We start from the raw sequence: 13,582 nt of genomic DNA, 5'->3' as shown, positions 1-13,582 counted from the left end.
TAAAATAATGTTTCATCATGTTAAGTGTGTAATCATAACGGCTTGATTAAACAGCAACAATTTCTTTTATTTCAAGTTAGTCGCATCTTTTACGAACTATAAATACACTTTTCAAAAATAATGTTGCAGCTTCAAATAATGTGTGGACCTGGGTATCCGAAAGCTATATCCAGGATGCTCCCTTCCCTCGGTGAAATAATATGCGCTGGTTCGGTGTCGCGTGTCAGTATAATAAAAAAAGGAATCCAATAATCGATAAGACTAAAACTAGTAGCACTTACCATCAACAGTGGCGTATCTACTACAATGATGAATTAAAAAAAAGTAAATGCTATATGGTATGCGGTATATATTTAGTGCGCACGCGACAGCGGTTAAAATTTAACTCCCTTGCGCCATTACGTCGGGACACCACCTCTCCAGTTCGTGTGTCAAAGTCAAATCGACAATAGTCATTCTTTGATTGACACCGATTTTGCGCGAACAACGATGTTTTCTGAAATTGTGTAATGAAAATTTTCATGATACTGGCTGATCACCAGATGGCATATTAAGTAATATCACAATATAGTTAATTAAGTATGATCACAAAATAGAAATCTGAGGCTCAGAGCTAAGGTAGCACCGCTTAATTTCTGGTTACACCGCAAATAAAAACTCTTAAATCAGTCATAGTGCAACAAACATGGAGTTTTCCATTGTAGCATTAAAAACGAAAAAAAAAACTAAATGTTATAGGTATAAACATGTTTCAAAAGTCCTTTCAAATAATAGTGAACTTTGGAATAATTACAAAGTGAATAAATTCATGTATGTTGCTTAAAGGTATATTTCTTTAATAACGAAATTCCTTATTTCAGTGCGCGATCACCTCTTGGATCTTCTGGTGTGGAGTACAGAAGGCCCGAGAGGAGTGTGTCGTGGGGGACAGGGGGTGTTCGCATCCACAAACCCATGTTGGAACCACTTGCAGATAACTCGAATAGGAGGCAGTTCGGTATGGGTATCGTTGGAAGATTTTTCCGGTAAGACGTTTAAATGTTTTAATATTGGTGATTTATTGTAATTTATAACTATGACACCGACTTTAACAAATCAATACAGTGGTTTAAAGACACTAATATGAAACAGTGAAAGACTTACATAATTTTAAGATGAGTTTTTATTATCGTATAGTATATTGTTTAATTTATATTTATTTATTAACACTACCTTTAGTGTTGAGTAGGGCAACTGGCGGCCTTATCGCTTTCGAGCGATCTCTTCCAGGCAACCACTGTGAATAAAGAATTTTTTTTAATTAAATTACATAAGATAGGCAAGTAGTGCAATGTAAGAAAATGTAAATACATGTATACAGAGTTATTAAGACAAAAACTAAACAGGAACAACAACAAAAACAAACAAACTAAACTAAAAGATGATATATTAAAAATAGAAAGTAAAAAGACACATAAATCACGATAATTTATAATTGTAATGTATGTAATTTTTACTCACTACCTTCCCGTATTTAATGCTTAGTGGAATCAGACCAAAAATCTATACAATTATTTCATATTTATTAGATGTGACGTTTTATTCTTGATAATTCTCAAAACTATTTGGTCATTTAGAATCATAAAATGTAAACTTATACACCTATACATTTTTTGTTTATAATATTTTTATGTGAAATCGCGATAAGGTTAATGATTAGTAATATACTGCTGTAAAATCTATACTTAAGTTCGCGTGTGCTACATTCGTGACACAATCGTGCAATTAGACCGTAAAAAAATCAAACATTGATCGGCGTTGTAAATTATGGTGTTTTTTAATACTTGCAACTCATACACTTAAAGATACCAATAACCATTAAATTGGGTCTTGCAGAATTTCGAGTCTATTTTTGTTTCAGTTTTTTTTGTACTAGGTTGTTAATGCTTCTGTAATATTTATCGTATGCAGTATTATGTTTTACAAACAGCGTATTACTCAGCGTCACGCTTCGTTTTATTAATGTCTTAGAAAAAGAGGAGCTTACATTAAGTCAGTTGAATTAACAACGATACATATATGTATTTGTGATATATCCTATATAATCAGTCCATACGCGTAGGTATCTAAGACACATCACTATGATTACCGTCGTTTCACAACCGACTCTTCAAAAGTTTTTTAGTTGAGTTGTTTTCAAATACATAACTGAATATTAACAAAATTATTTATTTATATAAATACTTTATTTGAATTGAAAGTGGTATATTATTATGCATAATCCATATCATGTGTATCATAGTTTGCTTATATTGCTGAAGCCGCGTACAAATTATTTGAAGAAATCCATTAAGTATGAGGGTGTGTCGTAGTGTTAGCCAATTCAAAAGGGCATTAAACATACACATCAAAATGAGTCTAGTAGAATAAAATTGGGAGGGCTGATTGCGACGTGTATACTAATGTATTAAGTTTCTTATGTAAATAAAACAATTTTTTTGTAATAAGAAATAAAATTCTTTAAACATTATATCAAACTAGCATGCAAATGTAGCTTCTATCCAGCGTAGAGAATTGGCCTGGTTGGGCAGCTCTTTACCTTCACTCCAGCTGTAACAGCCTCTTTCATCTCTCCTTTGTTGCCAGGTGACTTAGAATATTTCGAAGCGTATGTTTACGCCGCCTCCGTTTTTGGCGTTTAAATTTTATGGGTGCTATACCTAATATATTTATGAGAAATAAATATGCACTGAGAATTAGTTATAAATAACTATTCAGTATGGCATTAGCAGTAGAGATACATAAACAACAGTTAGACCATGCGTAGTCATATTGCATATAATTGCCACAGAATTCTGAACTGCTACGTGCCAACTCCAAAATTATTGAGCTGTGGATCATAATAAGCTATGACGTAGCAATGGCTTAGTGCTACGGAATTGAGGTCTACGGCGTAGTAGCTATTAGTGTGCCTTACAAACTAAACGTCATCAATAAAAGTTGTTTGCCATACAAATACAAATAATATATGTTTCGAATATTTCTCGGCTAATAGTATAAATATAAGTGTTATTAAAACATACAATGATAATAACACTGTTTAGACAAAGTGATCGGTACATATATGGGTATAGGTAGGTTCTCAGTAAAACCATAGCGCAAACACCAATCCATTAGATAGGGGATTGAATTAATTACCGCGATCATACCTTTGGAAATGGGTCGTTCCTGTGGCTTTTTGATTGACATATTCTTAACCACATCCATTTTCATAATTAGAATAATGGAATTATTTTAGTCCTAAATAGTTATAGTTGATGATATCAAAAATATTTGAGCTGATATGTATTGAATATATTTTTATATATAGTCCATAATACAAATAAAAAGTATTGTAGAGACACGATGTTATGTATGCATATTACGTTAAATTTATCGATTTACAAATTTATAACTATTTAGGACTAAAATAATTCCATTATTCTAATTATGAAAATGGATGTGGTTAACAATATGTCAATCAATAAACCACAGGAACGTCCCAGAAAATCTGTTCCATAGCTTAACCTTATATAAAAATACAACGCTATTTTTTGTCTTATATTATTATTCAATCCCATCATATACAACAAGTATAAATGTTAATAAAAATCAAATTAGTTTATTAATAGCTTAATGAATTATAAATAAACCATAACGTCCAAACAAACATAAGGTTTAAAACTTATATAAAAATCATACAACGTCAAAGTAATTCAACCGACGTAAATTAGAAATTGTTCCTACTGTGTAATTGTACGACCTCTCTCGTCAATCGAAAACTTTGGACGATGATTATCAGACTAAGAGCAAGGCATCGATCGTGAAAGCCTACAATTATTATTACCGAGCCGCGAAGCCTACCACGCCTTTACCTGCGCTACAATTTAATCTCTTTGTATCTTCATTTTAATTAACAAATGTTTAACGTTATGGTAACTTGTTATTTATATTTTTTATAATAAAAACGTATAATATCGGTATTTGATGCTGTAGGCCATTATCGTGTTGTTTAAAGTACTCTCGTACTTTACCGATTTTCGACCAATTTCGTAGCTATAGGTCTTGTTATCAAAACTAGAGCTAAATTTATAAGCAACAACAAAAACGCGGTTTAATCAGTCTGTAATGCATTCCCAAGTTTCTCATACTCTGTGGTGATTAGAGATATATTTTAAACTAAAGTTTATCTCAATCTATCTGTTGTCTCTGAAATAATATATATTATGATTTATCTGCGGGAGAGAAATTGGCACCCGAGATGGTTTAAGTAGTTTGTTGTAAAGTGAATTGAGTTCATACGTGTAGAAGAGGCGCAAATTTGTCATATCAAAATAATTATAGCCTTTAAAAGTCATATATGTTCTGCTTTATCCTTGCGTACAGTATCTATGAAAACGTTATTTATCACCACTTTCAGGAATTGAAAATGGTATTACACTGCAATAAAGTGCCTCCAATACAGCCTCGATGTAAGCTCACCGAAATTTGTTTAAAAATAAAATAATTCATCAAAGGGTTTAGCTTCTTGTCGAATTAGGTACAGTCTAGCGAGTTTAAATCATTGCCCAACTAATGTTATTAAAGGTATAGTTTTAGTCAATCGTGCGTTAAAGGATAATCCGCCTTAATACCGATGACAACATTGATCCTTTTAAGTAGATACCTCATTAAGTTTGCTTCTTAGATTACAAGGTTTATTTTCCTAACAAAGTATTCCATCAGCGTAATGCATTGTAAATTAGATTAAAAGCTAATTGTACGTTCAGTTGGAATTAAACACGTTATATTCCGAGGTGGAGCAGTGTTGGCCAAGTGACTCTAGCGTGCGACACTCATCCCTGAAGTCGTAGGTTCGATCCCTGGCTGTGCACCAATGGACTTACTTTGTACGCATTTAACATTCGCTCGAACGATGAAGGAAAACATCGCGAGGATACCGGCTTGCCTTAGACCCAAAAAGTCGACGGCGTGTGTCAGGCACAAAAAGCTGATCACCTACTTGCCTATTAGATTGACACATGATCATGAAACTCATTCTTGCAATAAATTACTATTATTATTTAGCTACTAAAGTGGTAGGGTAAAGAAACCTTATAAAAGTTTAGTGCAGCTTTCAAATAATAATACGTTTTCCAAATATTATTATAAATATATATTGATTTATTTTCTACAGTATGATTTTATGAATAGACAGCTATGACATTCTATGTTAGTTTGAATCATAAACTTTGAATTAAATGTGGCGCAAATGTAAATCCTCATATCTTAATAGACATTCATATTTTAAAAGCAATTCCATATTTGTACATTTGAATTTTCACACACAAGTTTATTTTTGGAATCTCACTTTCTGTCGAGCCCCTTTGAAAGACTTAAAGATTAGGTCATGGCTAAAATATTACAAGGTCACGTTGGCGCATGGACATAACATTTACCCTTCATATCAGATTGCACGTGTTCATAAACCGCCCAAGTAATATAGTGTAAAGATTTTTTCATACAATGTTAGTAGCCCATGAGTATAATTATAATGTGGGGGCGTACATATTTGGTCGATTATTTTTCTGTGGTCAAGTAACTGACAGAAGACTAGAAATTATTTAATGTATACCTAAATATGTTACATGAGAATTCTCACACATATTATACTAAAATATAAAAAAAAGTAATACTATACATACAAACACAATAATTACTTGGATACTAATACATTCATGAGATAGAGATTTGAGAAAAATAACTAAAAAGAGCTTAATTTTTTATGATAGATATATTTATATACACTCCATCGCACTCATGTAAAACAGAGAGAAATAAATATAAACAATGACACCTTGTAGGCCTCAGGTTTATGTATCTGTTTTGTGATCACTTATTTTTCTTAATAGACAAGTCTCAAGCCTCCATACGTCATCGACTTTTTATTACTAAAACATACCGTTTCGTCAAGTGTTTTTCCCTCACCGTACGAGCGAGTAGAAAGTAAAGTCCATTGAAGCTGGGGCTTGAACCTTGTGGATGAAGTTGAAAACGCCAAACTTACTAAGATAAATATAGCCTGCTTGAAAGGCTCATATCGCTAATAAGCGCTCTCGTCTACGCATGAATTCAAAACTTCAGTGGTCCCCTCATATTAGCGAAGAGAATTAGTCCTGCAGCTTACGCGCTTAAAAAAATTCGCTCACTAACTGATGTCGATACATCTAGACTTGTTTATTTTAGTTACCTATTTTCATACTGCAGAAGAGGGCTATTCGTGCAATCTATAATTTAAAATATAGGGAATCTCTGAGAGATAAATTCAAGGAAATTAATATACTTACCTTTCCCTCGCAATATATTTATGAAAATATTATGAATGTATACAAAAATAGTGTTAAGTTTACTAGAATAACAAACACAGGCTGCAATTACCCCGTACTAGACTATCTTAAGTTAGTAATTCTTTTTTGGGAAAAGGTATACTCTTCTTTAATAAAATCCCAGAGGCTCTTTTATCTCTGCCTTTTAATAAATTTAAGAAATGCATTAAAGAAAAGCTGGCTTACTACAAAGTTAAGGATTCTCTAGTTGATAAAACTGTGACTAGTGCTAGACAGGCTAATTCTAATTAATTTGCAATATTTGTTTTAAAATAAGTGTTGTTTGATGATTTAATATTTTGATAAATGAGTAACGAGAGTTTTTTACGCCAGCTTTTTCTCTCGGCCTACATTCTCTGTCTTCTTTGCCGATGAGTAGCGATGTCTACCTATTCAAATTTAATGACGCGGACTAAGTGATACTTGTATCTTATGTTCCATAATAAACATATTTTATTTTTTATTTTTCATTCAGTGCTATGAGAGTAACACAGAAAAGCGAAATAAAAAATCAATTAATTAATTCGCTTGTTTATGGATTAAAAATAATGTCTCTTTATATTTAATGTATACAATTACAGACGATCCCTTCGCAAATCAATGACACAACAAGGGGAAATCGCGCAACAGTTAGACGAGCTGACGGACTACCGGCCTTACTTCACGTGGTGGGTCAGCACAGTTCAGACCCTGGTGCTTCTTTTGGCCTTGCTCTGTTATGGCTTCGGACCAGTCGGCTTTGGTCGACACACGCACACGGGACAAGTTATGTTGAAGAGTCTCAGCTTACAACAGGTATGTGTAATATTTAAGGATTATATTTATTTTATTGCGAGTGATACAGTTGAATTATGAAATAAGTAAGGTAGAGTAATGGCTTGTTTATATACTCACCCCGCTGAGTCGCTGATTATCGAGCTGACGCACACATTCGCGTAGGCACCTCTGGCGATAATGATATTTTATAGATATTGTGTTTGCGTGAAATGAAACGGTTTTCTCAATGTGAAACTCGTAGTACGAAATTTTAGTACTCTTGTAAACATATTTACATAACTTTTCTGTGAACCTCCGACTCCTTAAAATTTTGTTCTTAGACAATCAAGTCTTGTATGATATCTATCTATCTTAATAAATGTTCATACAAAGGCGGACACTTGGAATTTATGTATACCGCAACCCTACCATATTGCATTAAGCATTGTTAGTGTATCGTGAACAATATATAAAACTTGACATATTCGGATAATTGATGACAATTTTAAGTCAACTTAAGACTGTGCCATGACACAGCCTCGTCATGAATACAAAATTAATATCACTTTCATATCGCCTTAGATGTTTTTAAAGAAATATTCTAAATTAAATTCTTATGTTTTTGTTAAGAAACATCTAAAATAGTATTGTCTTTTGTTAACATAGCTTTTACACATTAAGAAAACACTTTTTAAACGGATTGAAGCATTGTATTATTATTAAAAACTTATAATTATTTAACATAATTTTAATTTTTTTCCGACGTTTCGCGTGCTTTACAGCGTGCGTGGTCATCGATTATAAGTTTTCAATAATAATACATAGCTTCAATACGTTTAAAAAGTGTTTTATTAACATCTAAAATAACCAGACATTTTGTAAGTCAGCCTAACTCCTCCGCTTACTCCCCAAAATATCTAATCTGTGCGCTCTGAGAGTAATGAAGCGAGTTTCAGTATCGTCTGTGGATTTTATTATAGCGGGGCTAAATGACGCAAAGCTTTTAGACACAACGCATTAACCTACATTTATTTGCGAGCGCGCAGTTATGAGACAATATTGGGTTTTTTGGGCTTGTTACTGGCATGGCCTTTATGTTAACAATATAAATAGCCTACAATATTTAGTTCTACGAAGTATTGAATTGAATTGTTTGCTTGTGATTATAATATTTGAAGTAGCGGATATCTATATTCAGTGTTCTGTGGCACATAAAGTCATAAGTTACTACTATCTAGTTTGCGTCAATATAAACTATCCATTTTGATTTCTGAACCTGTCTTCAGCGGCTCTGCATAAAAGTATTTTTTTCATGTGGCCATTAACGTTTGGAAATGAATGTAGTTAACTCAAAGAGAAATAATAGAGTAAAAATAATCGAGTTTCGTAATTCGCAACGTATTCTGATTTATGCGTATTATATTCAGTTCAAAAAGTTTTCGTTAAAGTTCTATTACTGTCAACACAAAAATTATTTTTATGGAAATCGGAACTCACAGCCACCGAGTGTTATCACAAGCCAACATTACACAAGTAATCTAGTAGAAAACGGGGCTTTCTACAAGGAGAATCTAGTATTATCTAAGCGATAAGACAAAATATGATTATACAGTTACGATTATACGTATACGTACTGAATACTTAATATCTTAAGTTATCTTTCCCTTATATTTTGTAAACTAAAGTATATCTTATTATAAGCACGTTACAAACTTTTGTAATTAACAAGCTCTCTGTAAAGTCGACATTATTAAAGAGTGCTCAAAGTAGGTCGCATATGCTTAAAACTCTTTGTCTTTGCCGGTCACAAACGCCGACATCTTTTTCCCAGCTGACCGCAGACCTTGGTATGTCGAGATTTTTGTATGTTAACATTTAATATTTCATTCGTACAATTGAAGAGAAAGATATATATAGACCTATTTTAAATTTAAAAAAATGTAATAATAATTTAAATTAAAATTTAATATTAGGTCCTTACATACGAAATTGGCGTTTTGTATGGGAGGAACAAAAAGTCGAATATTTTTAAATATAATATATTTAATTAATCAAAGTATAAACCATTGTTCTCCATGCACTTTTGCCATCTCATAGGTAGTTCATTGATCCCTTTACTAAAAAAACCAGTCGAACGGGAATTAATAAAATCTGTGAAGGCGATTTGGACTGCCCCATCAGAGTTAAATTTTTTCCCTTGCAAGAAGTTGTCCAAATTTCGAAAAAAAGGGTAATCTGTTGGAGCAAGGTCCGGGGAGTACGGAGGATGTCTTAGACATTCCAATTGAAGCTCTTCTAATTTGGTAGCCGTCTGTTGTGCAGTGTGCGGTCTAGCGTTGTCGTGAAGTAGCAGTTGCATAGAGCGATTGACCAGCCTAGGTTGTTTAGCCTAGCTTTTCCATCATGGTTTGCAATTGCTGACAATAGACATCAGCCGTAATAGTCTGGCCAGATTTGAGAAAGCTGTAATGAACAATACCGGCACTAGTCCACCAAACGCTTACAAGTAACTTTTTTGGGGTTAATTTTCGCTTGGGGCAGGATTTGGCTGGCTGGCCAGGATCCGACCATTGCGCTAAGCGCTTCCGATTATCGTAAAGAATCCATTTTTCATCACAGGTAATGATTCGGTTTAAAGTACCTTCATTATTGTGCCGGTTCAGTAATGTAACGCAACAGTCGACGCGCGTTTGCCGGTTTGCTTTAGTCTATTCGTGAGGTAGCCACCTTTAAAGCTTTTTAATCTTCCCAATTTGCTTCAAGTGAATTAAAACAGTTTTATCACTAACACTGCAGCCTGCAGCTAAGTCGGACGTGGTTTGCGATGGATCCATTTCCACAATAGCCAATTTCAATTCAATTCAATACTTCATTATCAACTTGGGTCTCAGGCCGTCCACGGGGCTTGTTCTGCAGGTCGAAATTTCCAAAACGAAGACATTGGAACCAAAAACTGTGTTTTCTTTTGCAACATGACCGCCATACACATCATTCACCCTTCGAGTCGTTTCCGCAGCACTAGTGCCACGGCGGAACACGTACTCGTAAATAATGCGATACTTTAAGTTTTCCATTTTGTAAAATGAGTGACGCAAACAGAAAAAAACAGAAAAAAACAGAAGTAAAATACAAATTAATGACGGTCATCGAAGCACAAATACATGAGTAAATAGCTGTACAAATTGAATTTGGAATTCCTTACCAAAGAGGTGAACATCGCGAGTAAAGTGGCCAGTACAAAATACGCCAATTTCATATGTAAGGTCCTAATATTTTCTATAAATAATCTAATTTGATATTTTAAAGAGTCTCTAAATGTTTCCTCTTAACATCAGATGAGCCTCTTGCCCGTTCTATGAAAGAAAAAAAAACAATAGAATTTCTGATTTCATTATTGAATAATAATTAGTCTGTTATATCCTAAGATCTGGGGCTTGCTGGCTTGCGTCCTACTTTTCCTTGTTACAAAGAAAACGTTCAAGTAAACTCTTGCCTCAACACCCTCAACTACTTCGTACCAAGAAATGCTTACCACCTGTCAATCAATGTATACGTGGACGATATTTCACTCATAAATTATCAGTTCTTCGATCCAGCCACGACTTACATTATTGATATTTAAGGTTTTAATTAATAAAATAAATACTGGCTTGACTATTAAAATATGAGTAGTGTTGGCTTAAGCATGCCACACTCGACTTTAGGGTCGTGTTCAAATCACGATTGTGCAAACATGCATTGCTCTTTCTATGCCGCAATTAACATTTTCTCCAATAGGCATACATTGTGAAGAAATATGTCTTAAAACCCAGGACGAAATTCTACGATATGTTTTAGGGACAGAAGGATCATCTACTCTTTTATAAAAAAAAAAAGATAAATTAAATTAAACGGATTCAATCTACGACCAAGACCCATATAGGGTCGTATGATAATGCTGTATTATGGTTATTCTGTATAAATAAATCAGTGGCGCTACAATCCTTTTAGGTCTGGGTCTCAGATCAGGCAAGTGCACTACACACGCTGTCGCCTTTTGGGTCTAAGGCAAGCCGGTTTCCTCACGATGTTTTCCTTCACCGTTCGAGTAAATGTTAAATGCGCACATCGAAAGATCATTGGTGCACAGCCGGGAATCGAACGTATGACCTCAAAGACGAAAGTCGCACGCTGTGGCCACATAATAATTAGCAAGCTTTTGAAGTATAATCATCACTGTTATATTGGTAATAATCACTAATAAATTTTGAAATAAACTAAATAATTGTCAAATTTTTATTTAAAGAAATACAGGTTACGAAATTTTTGCGATGCCTACGCAAGTCGTTAACGCCTACGCCGTTATAAATCCTGACAATGGGATTACCTATTATGTTACACAAACAGTTTGCCTTAATATTGGAAATCCCCGTTATTTAGAGACGAAATTGTAGAAATTTGAAAATTTATTCATAATTTAAGGAAATTAGCTAAGCGTCTATTAAAATCACAGAATTATTACGAATCAACGGCCCTGAATTACGAATCCCAATTTCGCTAGAACATTCCTTTTTGAAGTGAAACTTCTTTATCGGCGTTGGAAAAAAATTAATGTCCCATTTTTGGGTTACGCGTCACATTTTTCCGTTACGTGCCATGTTTTTCTTTTCCCTACCACGGTAGATTCGAAGCCATTAATAACGAAAATATATAATTATGATAGTAATAAAACTATTACAATTAATGAAATTCTGTAATAATTTTAGTAGTAATAAGGTAAAATAAAATAATTGTATATTTGTATATAATGAAAGCCTTTTGTTAAACTTTATCTAATTTTATTTTATTTTACCAATTTCTGTAAAGTTGCATATAGTAGATTATTTTATAAAATATACATGCACACATTTTTATTTTATATGTTCATAACCTATGTTATTCAGGATAATGTATCATTTTAATGGTTAAATAATTTATATAAAAATACTAATAATTCCTCTTTTTTGATTTACTTAATAAAAAAAATATACGAAGTACATGAAATTAATAACAATAGAGTTTGTAATATATATTACGGTTCTTATTTCTAGGTTGAATGGGAAGAACCTGCTTCATTTTGGTTGGGACCACGGGCGGCGGATCTCATACATTTAGGAGCTAAGTTTGCACCATGCATGCGAAGGGATGCGAGGATAGCTAGAGCGATAGCTGCATCTGCGAGAAGAGAGAGAGATACAGCCTGCTGTATACGGAATGACGATTCGGGATGTGTACAGTCATCTAAAGCGGATTGTTCGGTTAGTATTTATTAATTTTTTTAATATCGTCTATTTGTCTTTGTCAATTAAAAATTAATGATGCAATGAATACTATTTTAAGAAATACAAATACGAATACGTACGTATAATTTATCACGGTAACAATAATACTTATTGTGTGGGCCTGGGTAACCGGAAGCTATATCCAGGATATCTATATATATGCTCCCTTTCCTCTTTGAAATAATATGCGCTGGTTCGGCTGTCGCATGTCAGTATAATAAAAAAAGGAATCAAATAATCGATAAGACTAAAACTAGCACTTACCACCGACGGTGGTGTATCTCACTCCAAACACTGGATCCTTCAATGATGAATCAAAAAAAGTAAATGCTATACGGTATGCGGTATTTATTTAGTGCGCACGCGACAGCGGTTAAAATTTAACTCCCTTGCGCCATTACGCCTAGACACCACCTACCATCTCCGGTTCGTGTGTCAAAGTCAAATCGACAATTGTCATCCTTCTTTGATTGACACCGATTTAGCGCGAACACTGATACTCTGACTTACAAAGTCAAAAATCATTTATTCATATTGGTAACACAATGTACACTTATGAACGTCAAAAAGTATACATTAATTGCTTCTAATTTTACATTTACTGCCAGTTCTCAAATCAAGGGCGAAACGGAAGAGAAGAACTGGCAATAAACTAATAGAAATTGACTACCGACACATTTTTTGTTTGAAAAGCGCAGAATTTCAACTTGTCAAACATTAGGTGATTTTTATTTCCTGTTTGTACATAGCCATCGGTTGAAAATAATATTTGTGAGGCAACAAGCATCAATAACACTTTTGGGCCAGTTTTTTCAGCTTTGGGAAATACGACATACAGCGAATATGAATATTTGTATTCGTTGCGTCACAATAAATTCCTATTATAGGCAAATATTATTACCGTGTAGAGCAATGTCGTTAGAGGTTTACATGTGCGGCGCCCAGTCAGTCATGGTTGTAATACGGTTAGGAATTGATTTTTTTGTGCGCAATAAACGAGAAAGAAAAATAGGATAAACGAGAAACATGTTTTAGGTACAACGCTGCTGATCACCTGATAGTCTATAAATATAAATTAATCAAAGAAAGTGATGAAATCTGCGATCAAGACCGATGTAGGGTTGTAGCGCCACTGAGTTATTA

General features: G+C 33.7%; 1 protein-coding gene across 2 annotated transcripts in view; it reads left to right on the top strand.

Annotated features, from left to right (window-relative positions):
• Positions 1 to 13,582, top strand: part of LOC123717243 (inactive rhomboid protein 2) — a 96,212-nt gene that overhangs the window by 76,083 nt on the left and 6,547 nt on the right. For both annotated transcript variants that reach the window (XM_045673136.1, XM_045673135.1), the window contains exons 5-7: positions 861 to 1,025; positions 6,965 to 7,178; positions 12,209 to 12,415. In XM_045673136.1, the coding sequence (XP_045529092.1) occupies positions 861 to 1,025; positions 6,965 to 7,178; positions 12,209 to 12,415 (586 nt within the window). The remainder of the gene's footprint in view (positions 1 to 860; positions 1,026 to 6,964; positions 7,179 to 12,208; positions 12,416 to 13,582) is intronic.

Source organism: Pieris brassicae, chromosome 12, assembly GCF_905147105.1.
Source record: "Pieris brassicae chromosome 12, ilPieBrab1.1, whole genome shotgun sequence".
NCBI lineage: Eukaryota > Metazoa > Arthropoda > Insecta > Lepidoptera > Pieridae > Pieris > Pieris brassicae.
This window is presented reverse-complemented; position numbering and strand designations above follow the sequence as displayed.